This window comes from Hemitrygon akajei, chromosome 10 (assembly GCF_048418815.1).
Source record: "Hemitrygon akajei chromosome 10, sHemAka1.3, whole genome shotgun sequence".
Lineage (NCBI taxonomy): Eukaryota > Metazoa > Chordata > Chondrichthyes > Myliobatiformes > Dasyatidae > Hemitrygon > Hemitrygon akajei.
The window spans coordinates 50,371,536-50,392,505 of NC_133133.1; the positions used below are offsets into that span (position 1 = coordinate 50,371,536).

Below are 20,970 nucleotides of genomic sequence, written 5' to 3' on the forward strand. Positions count from 1 at the left end.
GGTGCTCAATGCCTGCAATTCTAACAAAAGAACACATTCTTTCCTTTTATGCCAATTTTACATCTAGAACACACACTAAGAATCTGAAGTATCTATACCAACATTCTTTTATTCTGGAGTCCAGGCATCTCCAGAACCAATCAGAACAGATTGCAGTAGTTTATTGTTGTATACACTAGGGTGCAATGAAATTCTTTGCTCATAAATTCTCAACTGTAAGACATACTAAATCACAATGACTGTGGAGTTAATAATGTTCAACATCCAAACTAAAGGATATTTTTTAAATGGGCTGCTCATAATATGTTTCTGCCAAGAATTTTCATTTTAAAAGCCATAAGAGCATAAGATATAGGAGCAGAATTAGGTCTTCCAGCCCATCGAGTCTGTCCACCATTCATATTGGCTGATTTATTATCCTTCTCAACTCCATTCCCCTGCCTCCTCCAACCTCTAATCAAGAACCTGTCAACCTCCACTTTAAATATACTCAAGGACTTAGCCTCCACAGCCATCTGTGATAATGAATTCCACTGATTCAATACCTCCCGGCTAAAGAAATTCCTCTTCATCTCAGTTCTAAATGGACAACCTGTAGTCTGAAGCTGTGCCCTCTGGTCCAAGACTCACCCATTATAGGAAACATCCTCTCCACATCCACTCTATCTAGGCCTTTCAGTATTTGATAGATTTCAGTGAGATTTACGAGTACAGGCCCAGAGCCATCAAGTGTTCCTCATACATTGACATTGTTCCGAACCTCCTCTGGACCCTCTCCAATGCCAGCACATCTTTTCTTAGATAAGGGGCCCAGCTGCTCATAATACTCTGAGTGTAGTTTGACCAATATCTTATAAAGCCTCAGCATTACATTTTATATTCTAGTCCTCTTGAACTGAATGCTAACATAGCATTTCCATTCCTTATCACAAAATCAGAATACGTTAACCTTTAAGGATTCCTGCACAAAGTTTCCAAGTCCCTTTGCACCTCTGATTTTTGAATTTTCCCCCCATTTACGAAATAATCTACAACTTTATTCATTCAACCACAGTACATGACCAAATACTTCCCACATGATATTCCATCAGCCACTTCTTTGCACCTCTTGTGTTGGCGCATGGTCTAGTAGATAAGGCATCAGTCTAGAGATCTGAAGGTCACTGGTTCGAGCCTCAGCTAAGGCAACGTGTTGTGTCCTTGAGCAAGGCACTTAACAACACATCGCTCTGCGACGACACCGGTGCCAAGCTGCTTGGGTCCTAGTGCCCTTCCCTTGGACAACATCGGTGGCATGGAGAGGGGAAGGCTTGCAGGGGAGAGGGGAGGGCAACTGCTGGTCTCCCATAAAACCCTGTCCAGACCTGCACCCTGGAAACCTTCCAAGGCGCAAATCCATGATCTCACGAGACTAACGGATGCCTATTTATTTACTTCTTTGCTCAGAACTCCCAATCTGTCCAGTCTTTCTGCAGATTCCCTGCCTCCTCAACAGTATCTGCCCCTCCAATTATCTTCACAGCATCCACAAACTTGGCAACAAAGCCTTAAAATATTTTATCCAAGTTATTGGCATGAACATGAAAAGGAACGATCCCAACACCAGCTCCTACAGAACACCACTAGTCACCAAGGCCAACCAGAAAAGACTCCATTTATTCCCACTCCTTGTCTCCTGCCAGTCAGCCAGTCTTCTCTCCATTCTTTCCTGTAATAGCATGGGCTCTTATCTTGTTAAGCAGACTTATGTTTGGCACCTTGGCTGTCTGAAAGGCTGTCAAAGGCTGTCTGAAGATACCAGTAAACAACTTTCACTGATTCTCCTTTGTCTATCCTGCCTGTTATTTCCTCAAAGAATCCCAACAGGTTTGCAGGTAAGATTTCCCCTTGAGGAAACTACACTGCCTTTGGCCTATTTTATTGTGTGCCTCTAAGTACCCCAAAACCTCATCCTTAATAATGGACTCCAACATCTTCCCAATCACTGATGCCTTTAATTTCCTCTCTTTTGCCTCTCTGCTTGACTGGTGTGGAGTAACTTCTGCAATTTTCCAGTCCTCCAAAACCATTCCAAAATCTAGTGATTCTTGAAAGATTATTACTAATGCCTCCACAATCTCCTCAACTTCTTGAGAAACCTGGGGTGTGGTACATCTAGTTCAGGTGGCTTATCTACTTACAGAATGTTCACATTTCCAAGCACTTTCTCCTTAGTAATAGTCACGACACTCACTACTGCCCCCAACACTCTTAAATATCTGGCATACTGCTAGTGTTCAAAAGTTCAAAGTTCAAAATAAAATACATTATCAGAGTACATACATGTCACCACATACAACCCTCAGATTCTTTTTCCTGTGTGCAAACTTAGCAAATCTATAGAATGGTAACTGTAAACAGGACCAATGAGCAACAATCTGTGCAAATGCAAATATAAAAACTAACAATAAATAACAAGAGCGTGAAATAACAAGGTAGAAAGTCCTTCACGTGAGACAATTGGTCGTAGGAACAACAGAAATAGAATGAGTGCAATAATCCTCTTTTGTTTAAATGCCTGATGGCTGAGGGGTAGTACCTGTTCTTGAACCTGGTGGTGTGAGTCCTGGGCATTTTTACCTTCTATCTGATGGCTGAAGTGAGAAGGCGCCTGGCCTATTTGGTGAAGATCTTTGATGATGGATGCTGCTTTTCTACAGCAACATTTTATGTAGGTGTGCTCAATGGTGATGAGAGCTTTACCCACGAAGGACTGAGTCAAATCCACTACCTTTTGTAGCATTTTCTGCTCAAAGGTATTGGTGTTCCCATGCCAGGCCGACATGCAGCCAGTCAATACGCTTTCCACCACTTATCTATACAAATTTGTCAAGGTTTTTGAAGACATTCCCGATCTCCACAGTCTCCGAAGGAGGTAAAGGCACTGTCGTGCTTTCTTTGCAATTACATTTATATGATGTGTCTAGGACATATTCCTTGAGATAGTGACACCTATATCATTGCTTCCTAAGGGGTCCTTTACCTTAAGCTCACTAATTAAATTTAGTTAATTACATAACACACAATCCAGAATTGCCTCTCCCCTGGTGGGCTCAACTATAAACTGCTCTAAAATGCCATCTCATAGGCATTCTACAAGTTCTGCTTCTTTGAATCCAGCACCAACCTGAACTTCCCATTGTAATTTGTATCCCATATCCTGGCTGGTGTTCGGAGACGTGTATATAACTCCCATCAGGGCTTTTTTTTACCCATGCAGTTTCTTAACACAAGGATTCTACATCTTCCGATTCTATGCTTTCTCTTTCTAAGGATTTGTTTTCATTTTTTACTAACAATGCCTCACCACCCACTCTGCCTACTTGTCTCTCCTTTGGATACGATATGTACCCTTGGATTATAAGCTCCCAATTATGATCTTCTTTCAGCCACAGCTCAGTGACACCCACAACGTCATACTTTCCGATCTCTAACTGTACTACCAAGATCATCTGCCTTATTCTGTATACCATGTGCATTCAAATATAAGATCATAAGACTTAGCAACAGAATTAGGCTATCTGGTCCAACAAGTCTGCTCCGCTTATCAATCATGACTGATCCTTTTCTCTTCTCCTCAACCCCGTTCCCCAGCTTTCTCCCTGTAACCTTTGATGGCGTGTCTAATCAAGAACCTATCAATCTCTGCCTTAAATACACCCCATGACCTGGCCTCCAGAGCTGCCTGTGGTTACAAATTCTACAAATTCACCATTTTCTGGCTGAAGAAATTTCTCCGCAGCTCTGTTTTCAATAGACGTCACTCTATCCTGAGGCTGTGGTTCCTCCACCATGGGAAACATCCTTTACATATCTACTCTGACTAGGTCTTTCAATGTTCTAGAGGTTTCAATAAAATTCCCCCTCATCCTTCTAAATTCCAGCGGGTACTGAACCAAGCATTCCTCATATGATAACTTGTTCATTCATGGAATCATCCTTGTGAACTTCCCCTGAACCATCTGCGATGCCAGCACATCTTTTCTTAGATGAGGAGCCCAAAACTGTTCACAATGCTCAAGCTGAGGCCTCACCAGTGCCTCATAAAGCCTCAGCATCACATCCCTGCTCTTGTATTCTAGACCTCTTGAAATGAACGCTAACATTGAAGTTGCCTTCCTCACCACTGGCTCCACCTGAAAGTTAATCTTTAGGGTGTTCCGCACAAGGAATCCATAGTCCCTTTCAATTTCAGATTTTTTGATTTTTCTCCCTGTTTAGAAAATAATATGTACATTTATTTCTAATACCAAAGTGCATGACCATGCATTTTCCACATTGTATTTAATTTACTACTTTCTTACCCATTCTCCTAACCAGTTTAGGTCCTTCTGCAACCTTCCTGTTTCCTCAACACTATCTTCATATCATCTGCAAACTTGGCATCAAAGCCATCTATTCCATCGTCCAAGATATTGATATACAGATTAAAAAGAAGCGGTTCCAACACCAACCACTGTGAAACACCACTAAACACTGGCAGCCAACCAGAAAAGGTTCCTTTTATTCCCTCTCACTACCTCCTGCCTATCAGCCAATGCTCTAAGTGTGCCAATAACTTTCCTATAATAGCATGGGCTCTTAACTTGGTAAGCAGCCTCATTTGTGGTAGCTTGTCAAAGGCCTTCTGAAAGTCCAAATGTACAACATGCACTACATCCCCTTTTATCTATCCTACTTGTAATCTCCTCAAAGAATTCCAACAGGGGTTTGTGGCAAGGTTTTCCCTTAAGGAAACCACACTGACTTTGTCCTGTCTTGCCCTGTGTCACCAAGCATTCCATAACCTCGTCTTTAATAATTGATACAACATCTTCCCAACCACTGAGGTCAGGCTAACTGGTCTATAATTCCTTTTCTGCTGTGTTCCTCCATTCTTAAGGAATGGAGTGACATTTTCAATTTTCCAGAAATCTGAAACTATGCCAGAGTCCAATAATTTTTGAAAGATCATTTCTAATGCCTCCACAATCTCTACCACTACCTCTTTCAGAACCCTAGAGTGCAGTTCATCTGGTCCGGGTGACTTATGTACCCTTGTGTCTTTCAGCTTTTTGAGCAGCTTCTCTCTTGTAATATTAACTACACTCACTTCTCTTCCCTCACACCCTTCAATATCTGACACAATGCTAGTGTCTTCCACAGTGAAGAGTGAAGCAATGTACTCATTTATTTCATCTGCCATCTCCTTGTCTCCTTTATTATTTCTCTGGCCTCATTTTTTAGAGGTCCTATATCCACTCTCATCTCTCTTATCTTTTATATACTTGAAAAAGCTTTTTCTATCCACCTTGATATTGTTTGCTCGCTTGCTTTCATATTTCATCTTTTCCCTCCTAATGATTCATTTTAGTTGATTTCTGTAGGGTTTTAAACCCTTCGCAATCCTCTATCTTTCCACTAATTTTTGTTTTGTTGTATGGTCTCTCTTTATCTTTTACATTAGCTTTGACTTCCCTTCTCAGCCACAGTTGTATTATTTCTGCCATTTGAGTATTTCTTCATTTTTAAACTGCATCAATCCTGCATTTTCCTCATTTTTCCCAGAAACTCACGTTTGCTTCTTTGCTATCATCCCTGCAAGCATCTCCTTCCAATTTACTTTGCCAACTCCTCTCTCTTATGCCACAGTAAATTCCCTTACTCCACTGAAATACTGCTACATCAGACTTTACTTTCTCCCTATCAAATTTCAAGTTGAACTCAATCATATTGTGACCACTGGCTTGTAAAGGTTCTTTTACCTTAAGCTCCCTAATCACCTCCAGTTCATTACAGAACACCTAATCCAGTATAGCTGATCCCCTAGTAGGCTCAACGACAAACAGCTCTAAAAAGCCATCTTGTAGGCATTCAACAAACTCACTCTCTTGAGATCCATTTCCAATCTAATTTCCCCAATCGACCTGCATGTTGAAATCTCCCATGACTACCATAACATTGCCTTTTTGACATGCCTTTTCTACTTCCCATCGTAATCTGGGGTCCATATCCCAGCTACTGTTGAGAAGTCTGTATATAACTGCCATCAGGGTCCTTTTACCCTTGTAGTTTCTTAATTCACCCCATAAGGATTCAACATCTTCTTATCATATATCACATCTTTCTACTGATTTAGTACCATTCTTTACCTGCAGAGCCACACCATCCCCTTTGCCTACTTTCCTGTCCCTCCAATACAATGTGTAACCTTGACCACCTTCAGTCCTGTAATTATCACCGTTTTCCATTTTAAAAACCTGTGTAACTCTTGATCTTTGTTCTTCTATTCAAAGGAATCATTTTGTTTTTATCTTCTCTTACATAATTTTTACTATCACTTGCTAAAATTTTAATTAAACTATGATCATGTTTAAAGATCTTTATGAAAAATTATGCATTTTAATTCCCATTAGAGGAGGTGCTTTATATTTTTTTTCCTGAATTGGATTCTGAAGTGTTGCCAGAACATTTAGAACTGGTGAATTTAATTAAAATGAAGAATTCCTCAAGTAAACAAATATTAAGAGTTCACTTTGATTTATGGATTTAGAACAGTATTGTTCTTTAATGAATTGTGCACTTTTAAATATTTATCAGGAAGCTTACACTCGGGTATTGATGGGACAGATTGACCTGGCTCGATCTACCTTCCCTGCAGGAACATCTGGTAAGACAGCAATGGAGTGAACAAGCCTGACTTATGATTGTGTTCTTTCAACAGGAAGGCTTGTCTGCTAAAGATAAACGAAAAAATCTGTGTACACTGCCACACATATGCCATAGGAAGTACAGTGGCTTCTGGTTAATTGGGGCACAATGTAACCAGTACATTTTAGATCAATTATGTGGCTGTCCCAATTAGCCAAAATAGTTAAAAAGGTATAAAAAAGGACAAACAGAGTAACAAACTATGTATTTAAATGAAGTACAAAACAAATTGTAACACTACCAATAGCACCACAGTATGAAAAACTGTGTGATAGTTCTTAATAGTTGTTGATGGAGAAATTCATCCAATGTATGCAATGAATGGAATCAGTCAGACACCTAATGCAGATAATGGACTACCTTCATACAATTCTACTGATACTGCATCCTCCAAATCTTAATGTTCTTTGTAACATTCAAGATAATTGTCGATACCTTCAAATTCTTCATGATTCCTAAGTTGTTGAAATAGAGAAATCACTTCATTTTCACCGTTTCGGGCAGCTCCATTCCTGAAAGCTTGAAACCACAGTGAGCAAAGCATTTCAGAATTGTCTTGCAGCTTATTTTCCCCCAACTATCAGAGTCCAAAATCACTGCTTTTTGAACACAAACACACGCAAATGATGCTACTTAAAAACTGTTCGCTTTAAGCACACTGTGGTGTCTAACAGCAACACAAGTACGCGTGACTGACACTAGTTGAAACTTGTTCGGCAATAGTCTCCTGCCCCAATTAAGTGGCATTGTGTTCCAAATAAACAAAGGGAATCCTGGCAATTTTCTTGAGTAGGTTTTGTACTTTAAGAGTTGTTCCAATAAGTGGCTGATTAACCAATGGCCCAGTCAACCAGAATCCACTGTACTCACTAGGTCATCAGAATCGGATATGATTTGTTTGCTTGAGCAGCCTATGGGATGTTACACTATTTTACTGTGGAAATCACTTAATCGGGAGATGCTTCTGAGGTTTTGGTCTGAGATCTTTATAAGTAGAATGCGTGTGTGGCCTATTTAGTAATATGTCGCTTAAACTGACACCATTTGCTGCATAACTAGTTCATGATAAAAATATACTTTTTTGCTATGTCCAACTATAAGTGCCACCTGAACTACAAGCTATTAGTCCATTTAACAAGAAAATATGGTCACATTATTTACCTACAAAAGTGTTAACGTATGTTGGTACAGGCTATCATAGACATTTGTAAGTTCTCTCAGCCCCATCAAAAAGCAATGGAGTGCATGTTTTTAGCATTTTATGCTAGCTATTTGGGGGCTTTTTCACTTGAGGTATATTGTGCATCTGTCATTCTGTCATTTCTACTTCACTGTGGTTTTTCACATCACCCACACAGATAATACTGTACTTAAAATCATCCCCAGTTTGATTTTGTAAACAGGCCACTCAGTTAGGAAAAATCTTGCTTCACTTTTCTGATTTGATCAGTAGATCACTTTGAGTAAGCTGTTGTGATTTATGATATTGCAGTGAGGTTATGTTTGAACTAAATATGACATTAGTTAGGCCGTAGAGTAACTTGACTATATATAAGCAGAATAAATGAAAAATTACATTGCACTGGAGAGAATTCTGGATAGAGAAGGTTTATGAGCAAGTTTTCTGAACTGGAAAATTGTATCTATGAAGAAAGATTACATTAGTTAACCTTGTTTTCTTTGGAATAAACAAGATGTGAAACAACATTATGATACACACAAGAAGTTCTGCAGATACTGGAAATGCAAATCCACGCTAACAAAATGCTGGGGAAGCTCAGCCAGTCGGGTGGCATCTGTGGAAATGAGTAAACTGTCAACATTTTAGCTGGGACCCTTCTTCAGGACTGGAAAGGAAGGGGGAAATAAGAATAAAAAGGTGGGGGGAGGGAATAAGGCTAGCTGGAAGGTGATAGGTGAAGCCAGATGGCTGGAAAAGGTAATGGGCTAGAGAAGAAGAAATCAGATAGGAGAGGAGAGTGGACCATAGGAGAATGGGAAGGAAGAGTGGATAGGGTAAGTGATAGGCTGGTGAGAAGAAGTCAAATGTCAGAGAGGGGAATAGAAGAGGTGGGGGTGGGAGAGAGATTCATGCTATCAGGTTGCAGGCTACCCAGGTGGAATATAAGGTGTTGACCCTTCCTTTCCAGTCCTGAAGAAGGGTCTTGGCCTGCAATGTCAACTGTTTTTACATTTCCATAGATGCTGCCTGGCCTGCTGAGTTCCTCCAGCATTTTGTGAGTGTAAATAATATTATGAGCAGCTCAGACTAACATGGTGCAGTTTTTCAAAGTGTTATGAAGTCACGCAAGCCCTCAACAACAAGCAGTATAAATGCTGTAATCCTACATTAGCCCCATTTTGTTCACCCTTCATTCCTGTTGACTTCTCCAGATTCTACCTGTTACCTCCCTGGTAGCCAGCTAACTGACCAACTAGCTTGTCTTTGGGATATAGAGGAACATGGAGCACCCTGAGAAAGCCCACAAATACAGAATATGCAGACTCCACAGAGAAAGCACTAGAGTTCAGAGTTGAACCTGGGTCATCTCAGCTCTCAGTCAGCAGCTCTACCACCTACCCACCCTGTCAACCAAATGGGTTGCTTCTTTTAACACGGGAGCTGATTATCCTCCAGTATCTAAATATTATCTCCTGCCACAATAAGGAATGCCAGTCTTACCACTGAAACCAGCCTGGCTGAGAACAAATGTAAAAAACGGAATGCTTTATCTAATTTTTGGGAGTTTCATGAAAGTTTTGTATTCACGGAAAATGAGCTGTTCTCAGCAGTAGGTGCTACTGACTAGTTCTGTAAAATTCTGCCTCTGTTACTTTAATAATGTGTTTGCTATTAGGGGATTCACTTGACGTATGGGCTCGACATGTACTGTGGGAAGCAGGTCTGAACTACAAGCATGGAACTGGACACGGAATTGGCAACTTCCTTGGTGTTCATGAATGTAAGCACGTTTGAGCTAATATCAATGCACTTCGACAACATAGAACACTACAGCACAGTAGAGACCCTTCAACCCACAATGCTGTGCCTGCCTTTTAATCTACTCATAGATCAATCTCATCTTTCTTTCCTACATAACCCTTTATCATCAATGTGCCTATCTATGAGTTGCTTAAATGCCGTTGATGTAGCTGCCTGAACCACCAACCGTGGCAGTGTGTTCCACGCATTCACCACTCTGTGTAAGAAAAATTATCTTTGATATCCCCTCCTAAACTTTCCTGCTGTCACTGTAAAATTACGTCCCCTGGTGTCAGCCATTTCTGCCCTGCTATGAAGTCTCTGACCGGCCACTCGATCTATGCCTTTTATCATCTTGTACATCTCTAACAAGTTCCCTCTCATACTCCTTCGCTCGCAAGAGAAAAGCCCTAACTTGCTCGAACTATCCTCATAAGACACGTTCTCTAATGCAGGAAGGATCCTGGTGGAGTATCCACTTCTGCTTTGTAGGCAAGAAACTGTTTCTTTGGGCAGGGCTAAGTTAGTGAATACAGTACTGCAATAGCAAACTGATGATTTCTCCTTCTGCATTTGAAAGTACTAAAAATACTATAGTTTCAATTCAGAGGTATTTTTATGAGAATTTTCAGCATCATTTAGAAAATTGATGGGAAATTCTTCTCTGTGGGAAATTCATAAAACCACACTAATAACATGTTATAAATTATTATGTTAACAACTGGATGGCAATTCAAATAGTGGCTCAAAGGAAAATTCAGTTGTGACTTAAGTTATCAGGAAATGTCATTATATCTAACAATATTTGGATATGTTTTCTGCTAACTAACCTTTGACAAATTACCTACATCTAGAGGAGCATTTCTGATGAGAAAATTGCCTCTTTAAAATCAAAAAGGTGTTATTTTCCTGACTCCACTGCTTCAGCTGACCTGCTTGCATCTTAAAATATCAGAGAGTGAATTTTCAGACAAATGCATTTAAACCTTATGTGCTGCCATTACACAGCATGACCTTAAATCTTTTGTATACTATTGCCAAGTGATTTATTTTAGTACTACATGATTCAAAATTGATTTTACTTGAAATAAATCGCATTAGGGAAATTGTACCAGACACTTCCAGTTACAATTCACGCTAGCGTTTGCCATCATTAGACCTGTGCTTAATGAAATTGATTGTATTTTATCGCATGTTTCGGTCTCTTTTGATGAAAGCTGCATAACCTACACTCCTACACTGCTGCAACGCTGCAACTCCCATTGCAACTGAATCCTTGACTTTCTCATCAGGAGACGACAGAAATAACATCTCCTCCTCACTGACAATCAACACAGGCACATCTCAAGGATGTGTACTTGGGCCATTGCTCTCCTCTCTCGGCACTCATGGCTGTGCGGCTCAAATGCTATCTATAAATTTGCTGGTGGCATAACTGTTAGCAGAATCTCAGATTATGAAGAAGAGGCATACAGGAGTGAGGCAGCTCAGCTGCTTGACCTTGCACTCAACGTCAGTAAGACCCAGAAACTGATTGTCATCAGGAAAGGGAAATCGGGAGAGCACACACCAGTCCATATTGAGGGATCAGTAATGGAAATGGTGAGCGGCTTCAAGTTCCTGGATGCTAACATCTCTGAAGATCTATCCAGGGCCCAAGATATTGATACAATTATGAAGAAGACACAGCAGTGGCCTTGTTTCACCAGGAGTTTGAGGAGAATTGGTATTCTACACATGCACTGTGGAGAACATTCTGACTGGCTGCATCACTGTCTGGTATGGAGTCACCAATTCACAGGATCAGAAAAAGATGCAGCGAGTTGTAAACTCAGCCAGCCCCATCATGAGTACTAGCTTACCAAACACAGAGGCTATGCCTCAAGAAGGTGGCATCCATTGTGTAGGATCCTGACCATCCAGAAGCCCTCTTCTCATTACTACCATCAATATGGAGGTACAGGAGCCTGAAGACACATACTCAATCTTTTAGGAAGAGCTTCTTCCCTTTCGATAGATGTACAAATGAATCATGAACCCGTGAACACTACCTCACATTTTGCTCTATTTTTGCACTTTTTTATATTTCTTACTGTAATTTATAGTAATTTATAAGTATTGCACTGTGCTTCTGCTGCAAGGTAACAAACTTCATGACATATGTCAGTGATAATAAACCTGATTCTAATTCACTGTTAAAAGTGCAACCACAATCCAGGCATGCATATATCTGATAAGGAGTTCACATCCTCGTACGCGCAAGAATGAATCAGTGTTTTTTGTATGTGCATGAAATCATTAACTCCACTGAATGTTGAGCATTAATCAACTGCTAGAACTATCATAAGGTCATTAATCTTGAGTATGTTTATGTTCTCTATACACACAGGGCCAGTTGGCATCGGGAGTGGTCAAACATGGAATCTTGAGGAGGGAATGTTTACATCTATTGGTAGGCATTGCTTCTTAGCAACAGAATACATTCAGACAAATCTATAAAAGAAAACATAGAACCTATATATTTAATATTGGTTTGTGGAATTCTTCCATTTGTAAACTATATTTTGGTGTTAAGAAACATTTAAATTGTACCATAAAAGAGGGAATTTGAATTTTTATAAGACTACATGATATAGGAGCTGAATTAGGTCATTTGGCCCATCGAGTCTGCTCCACCTTTCCATTATAGTTGATTTATTATCCCTCTCGGCTACATTCTCCTGCCTTTTCCCTATAAACATTGACACCCTGACTAATCAAGCAACTACCAAATTTTTCTTTAAATGTACCCAATGACTTTGCCTCCACAGCTGACTGTGGCAATGAATTCCACAGATTTACTACCCTCTGGCCAACAAAATTCCTCCTCATCTCTTTTCTAAGTGGATGTTCCTCTGTGTGCTCCGGTCCTAGACTCACCCACTAAAGGAAGCATTCTCTCTATGTCCACTCTCTTCAGACCTTTCAATATTCGATAGACTTCAATCCAGTGAGTGCAGGCCCAGAGTCATCAAATGCTTCTCATACGTTACGCCTTTCATTCCCAGACTCATTCTCATGAACCTCCTCCTCCAATGGCAGCACGTCCTTTCTTTCATAAGGAGACCAAACCTCTAAAACAAAGTAAAGAACCTTATCAGATCCTTCAGCTAAACCTGACAACCTAATTCAGAAAAGCAACAGACTATATATTTTTTTCTAAGCTCTGTTGAGTGACTACGTAATTTTGGCAGAATACCAGCAGGGTTCCCTGCTGCTCACTGAATGGGCCTATTTTAATATCCTCCTGAATAAACACAGCTTTATTTTATATCTCATCTGAAATGTAACACCTTTAGCTATATAGTGGCATTAGCTTTACAGCAAGGTGAACGTTCCAGTCTAGAGCGCAACTAACAGTGCCAAGCTGAGATCAGCGTGAAGGGACAATTTATGCATTTGTATTTAAAGTAACTAGTGGTATTCTGGATAAGAAGCAAAAACCCAACAGAGAACTTAGATTAAGCAGGTCAAAAGGGCCAAGGGATTAATGGAACCCGGCAAGAAGAAGAAAAAGGAAGAAGGAAGCCTAGAGGTAAATATGTGAAACATCTGAGGGGTGAGGAATGTGATCAAACATAAAACATGCAAGTTCTATCTCCTTAATTGGGAACTGTGCCAGTTTATTTTCTTCCATAAGAGAACAGAGTAAGAAATACGTATCTTTGTCTGTGGACACAATTCAGCTCTTGGTTTGTTGTATGCTGGGAGGACAGTGAGAGGCATACCTAAAGCAGTGCAGTTTCACTCCACTGGGACGTCAGTGCTCGCAAAATGTCAAATACTTTCGTATCCAAAAATGCCTCTTAGCCCTTGTCAGGCTATAATCAGCTACCATTAAGAAATGGCAAGAATGTCTAGATCAACTTTCCCTGGTCAAAGGTCATTTTGATCAGTTCAATATTCACAATGGCAGACTTTGCCACAACACATAAATAGCTTGTGGCATTAAAATTCATTTCCTGAGCTGCTTACCATTTGTTGCAGTGTTTGAGATAAATTGCAATCTGAAAAATCAGAATTAGTACTTCCTTGATGGTGGAGGTATCGGGAGTTCACGCGATCTAAAGCTGAGCAAGATTCAGTTTCCTTTCTGTGGAAAACCTTCAGCAGTATCAAACTCTTCTGTAAGTAGCTCCAAGGCTTGTTTTTTTATTTCAACAAGTTACAGGGGGAAGGCAAGAGAGTGGGTTCAGAGTTACAGTAAATCAGCCATGATTAAATGGCAGAGCAGATTCGCTGGGTTAAGTGTCCTAATTCTGCACCTATGTCTTATGGTCTTGTGACTGGGATCCATTTCCAGGATTTTCCTGCTGCGGACAGATATGAGCAAATCTATAATCTAAATGTCTAAACATTTTATAAAGTGACACAGTTTACTCTAGTTTATGGGTGGGGCTTCCTTTCAACTTACCCACGTGACAGGTATGCAGCAACAGTTGATGATGACCGTGGTGGGTCTCATCAGCAAGAACGACAAGTCAGCTTACAGAGAGGAGATGCAGCGGCTAACGGACTGGTGCAGAGCCAACAACCTGTCCCTGAATGTGAACAAAGCAAACGAGATGGTTGTTGACTTCAGGAGGGCACGGAGTGACAACTCCCCACTGAACATTGACGGCTCCTCGGTAGAGATCATTAAGAGCACCATATTTCTTGGTGTTCACTTGGCGGAGAATCTCACCTCGTCCCTCAATACCAGCTCCATAGCAAAGAAAGCCTAGCAGCGTCTCTACTTTCTGCGAAGGCTGAGGAAAGTCCATCTCCCACCCCCCATCCTGATCACATTCTACAGGGGTTGTATTGAGAGCATCCTGAGCAGCTGCATCACTGCCTGGTTCGGAAATTGCGCCATCTCGGATCGCAAGACCCTGCAGCAGATAGTGAGGTCAGTTGAGAAGATCATCAGGGTCTCTATTCCCGCCATTACGGACATTTACACTACACTCTGCATCCGCAAAGCAAACAGCATTATGAAGGACCCCATGCACCCCTCATACAAACTCTTCTCCCTCCTGCCATCTGGGAAAAGGCTCCGAAGCATTCAGGTTCTCAGGACCAGACTATGTAACAGTTTCTTCCCCCAGGCTATCAGACTCCTCAATATCCAAGGGCTGGACTGACACCTTGCCCTACTGTCCTGTTGGTTTTTTATTGTAATGCCTGAAAAAACGTCTCATTTTTACTGTGTACTGTACCAGCAGTTATGGTCGAAATGACAATAAAAAGTGACTTGACTTGACTTGACGTGCTGGGCCTAAGAGTATGGGAAGGAGCCAGCTCTGTTAAGTATTCAGTTACATTTTTTGAATGCTTTTCTTAATATGGCTTAATGCTGGTGGTTTTGAAACAGATAGTAATTTTGCAGTGTGGCTAGGCTCCTGATACTAGAGGTAAGCAAGCTCCTGCAACAAAAACATTTCTACCTTCGCTGCATTCAACTAGCAGCCACCTGGCACCATGACCCATAAAACAGACAGAGCATTCAGAGCTCAGTGTGTCAGGGATGAATGATGGATCCTGGGGCTTACCAATCCTCTTCAATTCCCTTTGTTGTTTTTGACCCACACCCTCAGACCCCTCACCGCCATCCCAACACTCAGGATCTCCACCATTCTCATCTCAGGTACTCCACTTCTGCCTCTGTTGCCTTAACATGTTCCAAGCTTCTTTCTTTATCTTCATAAGCATTCCATTTTGATCAAGAATGGTGTCTCCTCTTGGCCTTTCTGGGCTATGAGTTGATTGATGAGGTGTAGGCAGGACCTGTAGATGAGGGAGGAGGCACCAGAGAGAATAGGCAAGTGGGTAATTTGTTAGGAGATGTGGCCCTTAAACTGAGCTTCTGTCCATGCTGTTGTACGGACTCGAGGTTCTACGTTCCACCCCAAATGCTTCTATTCCATTTTGAGTAAATGTGGGTTAGGATATCTAAGAACTTAGTGGGGATATTGATTTTTTTTCAAAGAGACTTTGCAAACATTCTTAAATCTTTTAATCCATCCATGTGGTAATCTCCTTCCAGTAACAGAGCTTGGAATAAAGTGGCTGTTTCAGGAGTATGCTCTTGAACATGTAAATGATCTGATCTGCCCAATGGAACTAATTGAGTGCAATTAGGACATCAATGCTAGGGACTTTAATCTGGGAGAGGATTAGTGGACTTTGAAGGTTTTGTGGATATAGCATTAGTAGAAGTTGGAGATGCATATTTTAGATAGTCCAAATCGTAGGACACACAAGGGCATGAACTATTGCACTCCATTTGACAATGAGCTTCGTGGAGAGTTTGAGTCCTTGATCTTCCAGGAGTTTATTCCTCATTCAAGCAAAATCATCAGCTAACAAACTGAAGATGATCATGAATTTTGTCACTGACATCTGCTTTCACTTAGAATTCTCTTGAGGTATAAGAAGCATGGTGTTGCAGAATGCAGACCTTTGGTGTGCAGATGTTTGAATCTGAGGCCCATCTTCCCATATGTCTCAGTGAATAAGCTGACATTCAAGTCCAAGTTCAACTTTAGCGTCCTTCAACTATACACTCGTATACAGCTGAATAGAACATTGTTCCTCTGGGACCAAGATGCAAAACACATTACAGATAGTCACACACAGCACAAATACTGTAGTCATAAAATAATATTAACAAAAGTCCCTGAGTGACATAGCCTGAAGATTGAGATGTTGATAAAAAGTGCAAGATGCATGTTTATGTTAGACAGTATAATGTTGCTAGCACCATTATAATAAAACAAGGAGCTGTATAAATATGTGGATGTAAGTTGAGTTGATTCTCCAGATATGCACAAAGTACTGACAAAGTGAGTGGTACTTAATAATATTAATCTGCCAGAATCAGGCTCACAGCACAACAATGTCATCGTTAACTCTCCAGTTTCCTGGTTTAAGGCCTGTTCAGTTGCATACAGTGCAACTTAATTTTCCAAATGTGAACCCTTAAGCTAAATGTTTGTTGATCCACTATTCACTGTGGGTATAACACTAATTAAACTCTAGGCACTTATACAAAGAACAATGATTCCAGATCTAAATTGGTCTCTCTGGTGTTATTCTCCAGAGCCAATCCTTTGTGTCATATGTTGTACTGGTTAATTTTCTTCTTCCAGAGCCTGGCTATTATGAAGATAATGAATTTGGAATTCGGATTGAAGATATTGCCATGGTGGTAAAGGCAAACACTGAGGTAACACTTGATTCCCTTACACCTCAACCATTCCAGTCAGACAATCCTGTTCAGCTGACAGGAAATATCCTTACAAGTGGATTGCTTTTGTACCACATAAAAGTTTTTTTCCATTTTCAGCAGCATTTAGAGTTTAGAATGCACTAAACTAAGAACACCATGGAAATACTTGCCCATAGCTGTGTAAAAGTATGGCATTGAATTGAAAGCAAATTACAGCCATTAAGATGGATGTGATTCTTTTGAACTAAAATGAATATTTCATGACAAAAATGGAATGCTGAAATAAAAGCAGAATATTGTGGAAGACTCTGCATGAGCACTTAAGGAAAGAAGATCTCTTCAGCTGAAAGTTGGGATTAAGAAAAAGATGAATGAACTCTTTCTGGGCTTCTAGACAGGTACAGGTATTGATTTTAATCGATGTTTCAAAAACAAACTCTGCTATCTTCATCAGGAATGATACCTGGGCATGTCTAGTCTGGTGGTATTTATAGCCCCATCATCTGTCCTTCCTGATTGGTTAGTCCTCATCCAATCAGATTACCTCTATGCCACCTTGCTTACAGTCGAATTCTAGTTCTTACGGTACTTAGAGCAACACCTTCATCTTGGTTAAAATTCTTTTCCTCTAGTTTTATTTCAATGGCTTCCTTCAGCAGGTGATCCCAAAAGCCATTGGTGAGGCACAGTAGTTTTGTGCCATCGAAGTCAATCATATGGCTATTGTGAATGCAATGTTCTGCTAACGCCAATTTTAACAAAGATGAGGGTCTCGCTTCATCCTTGATGAAGATGGCATTGAAATGCCATTCGTCATTGAAAGTTCGTCATTGAAATGCCAGTTAAAATCAATACCTGTACTTGGCTGGAAGCCCAAGAAGAGTTTATTCATCATACATGTTGGCAAAACACTAAATCCTTTTTCAAAGAGAAAGATCTTTTAAATATTAGCTTTATTTGTACATTGAAACGTATAGAGAAATACATTGTTTTGTATCAACAACCATGACAGTATGGGGATTGTGGTGGGCAGCCCACAAATAACGCCAACCTTCCAGTGCCAACACAGCATGCCCACAAGTCATTACCCTTTGCCATACATCTTTGGAATGTGGGGGGAAACCAGAGTAGCTGGAGGAAACCCATGCGGTCACAGGGAAAGTGTAGAGACAACGGCGAGAACCGAACCCAATCAGTGAAGACCGGTGCTGCAAAGTAATTGAGCTAACCACTACGCTACCATGCCACCCTCTGCCCCAGCAGCTCCGGATGCTCAGTCAAAGAATATTTTCAAAGCTGAGTTGAATAGGTTTTGGAATCCAGGAGAATGAGGGGATGTGGGGATCAGGCAGCAAGTAAACCATGATCTTGTATAATGCTGCAGCAGGCCAGAGTGGTTCTGTGTGATTTACAGCGACTCCCTTTTCCTTTGTTCAGGTGGAATCCAAGCCTATAAGTGAATGTTTATTTCATTTTACTGAAAAACACCTCACATTCCACCCACCACCCAGGACATGCCCCCTTTTCATTGTTGCCATCAGGAAGGAGGTACAGAAGCCTGACAGTACGCACTCAGTGATTCAGGAACAGCTTCTTCTCCTCTGCCGTTCGATTCCTAAACTGGCATTGAAGCCACGAACCCCACCTCACTATTTTTTAAATATTTGTTTTTGCACAACTTATTTTAACTTTGAAATATATTTTTTCCATAACTGAGGTTAACATATATTTATCATGTATTGCATTGTACTGCTGCCACAAAATTAACAAATTTCACAACGTGTGCTGTTGATATAAAAACTGGTTCTGATTCGCCAAACCTACATTTGATAAAAGACAGACAAAATCATTTTCCATTTTAACTTACTTTGTTAACCAGTTCAATGCCTTTCACCATATGGCATCATAAATTGTATCTGAATGTCAAAACCTCTGCAAAATGGAATTTGATTCTAATCAGAGGATTTTATTGAAAAAATGCTCAAAGATAAGTATTAAAATGAGTTAATGCTGAAATGCAGTTTCATAAAAATACTTAGACCGCCACCACATATGATTCATATGGCATTCAAAATGCAGATGAAATAAGAATTGTTTTAAATGCTCTTTTGTACAGCACATGTTTGGAGGAAAGCCCTACCTGACCTTTGAGCACGTGTCATTTGTTCCTTATGAAAGAAAACTGATTGACCTATCTATCATGAATGAAGAGCAGGTGGGTGATTAGTTGTCTATCTGTAGAAAAAAAGTATTGCTGTTGATGCCTGCCTGGGCCCTAAGCGAGTATTCCTTCCCATACCTCTCCATTTGTCTATCTCTCGTTCTACTTTAAGGCTTTTCCTTAAAAACTAGGACTTTGATCAAGCTTTTAGGTACAGACCTTAATGCCTAATGCTATCTGGTAAGATTCCTGTGAAACATTTTGGGTTCAAGTTACAGTTGATAAAAACTGAAGTTTTGTACTTATGCCACTAAATATATTTTCAATTAGATTATCAAGCAAGTCTCTTAAATATTTGGAAATTGCTGAGAAAATAAATCTTTTGTTAGTTTAATTATTTGCCTTTCTCATTACATACAAGATTATACAGTGAGGACATTCTCACTTACTGTTCATTCATTTATTTCAGACAGGTTGAGATAACATTGATGGAAAATTCTCATCTTCCACTTTTCAGATACTTTAATTAAAGAGAGCTTAAATTTCACACTACATCGTTTTGCAGTGTACTACTTCAACGACATTTACAGAAGCAATGTGTGTTTCAGACACCTCATTTCACCACGCAGTCCTGTAGTCCTGTGCTTTTCTAAAGTGCCACGTTCAAGCTATTTGAATAGGATAATTGTTCCCTAGTCACAGTCACTGCGAACTGGAGATAACAATGAAAAGTCACTATTGTCCAAAAGCAACATCTAGCACCCTCTATTATCGGGCCTGATCCCACTTGGTAGAATTTGTCTTCTTCCTTACTTCGATATTTGCCATTCAAGTCCAATAAGGATCCTTTTAATAAACCACCATTAGAAACAAAACTTCCCCTGGCCACTCTGAATTAGGTTAATCAGTAAAATAAGGCATTAGACATCCTATCACTTCACACAAGAGCCAATTTTTGATGCTTATGTACTTTCCATATAAGTACTATGTTCCACCTCCGAGAAAATACCATAAGTTTTCAAAATGTGAAGGAAAGCTAGCAGAAGAGACTTCTGCTTTGTGACTGGGAAGTGGACGTTGCTGAGTTCAAAGCAAAACAATGGAATATGCAGAAATGAACACATCCATTTACTGATATACTTGAACCTGCTGAGCAAGTTAACTAGAGAGAAATTTGCACCCCTATTTCTTGGAAACAATATATTATCACTTTCCTGTCCAGAGCCTGCAGGTGGAATCAAAACGGTCAATGTTTTATAAATTGTATGTTCATCAGGTCGAGATTTTTAAATTTGGGAAATCTTGGGTCTCTAGGGTAGCTTCTGATCAGTTTCACGTTTAGCTGGAATGAAGTTCCCTCCCAAGGCCACTGTTGTTATTGAGATAGCTTCCATTCCATCAGCATGGCATCTTCCAATTTTCCACAGCAGCCTTCCTGTGCATCACTTGTGAAAATGTACTTTCCAATTAGATAAAGTTTATAACCGTCACAGGAAAATAATAAATAATATAAAATAGGTTATACTGAAAAGTTTAAATAGCTCAGAATTATTTTGTCTTGTGCTGTGGCATATCTCAAGTACTCAGAATTAACATTCATAACAGGACTGCAAAAATGCTCTTGAGTGGGAACTGGGTAGCCACGTTTTAGAGATTTCTTTTGGAAGAACTGCTTACTTGTGTCACAACATGATATGAATCATAAAGAAAATGTTTACAAATGGGAACCAGAGAAATATTTTCCCATTAAAGTAAAATTCATTGCAAGTCCTTTTTACTGAGATAATGAATTTTCTTGACACCCAATTTTCAGCAGGAGCCATTTGGTTCAATGCACAGCTGTAAGTG

The 20,970-nt window shown here is 40.1% G+C and overlaps 1 protein-coding gene across 1 annotated transcript in view; it reads left to right on the forward strand.

Annotated features, from left to right (window-relative positions):
• The window catches only part of xpnpep2 (X-prolyl aminopeptidase (aminopeptidase P) 2, membrane-bound), a 117,423-nt gene that overhangs the window by 92,978 nt on the left and 3,475 nt on the right, over positions 1 to 20,970 (forward strand). The window contains exons 16-20 of the mRNA XM_073058249.1: positions 6,619 to 6,688; positions 9,588 to 9,692; positions 12,102 to 12,164; positions 16,882 to 16,958; positions 19,078 to 19,176. Coding sequence (XP_072914350.1) covers positions 6,619 to 6,688; positions 9,588 to 9,692; positions 12,102 to 12,164; positions 16,882 to 16,958; positions 19,078 to 19,176 — 414 coding nt within the window. The remainder of the gene's footprint in view (positions 1 to 6,618; positions 6,689 to 9,587; positions 9,693 to 12,101; positions 12,165 to 16,881; positions 16,959 to 19,077; positions 19,177 to 20,970) is intronic.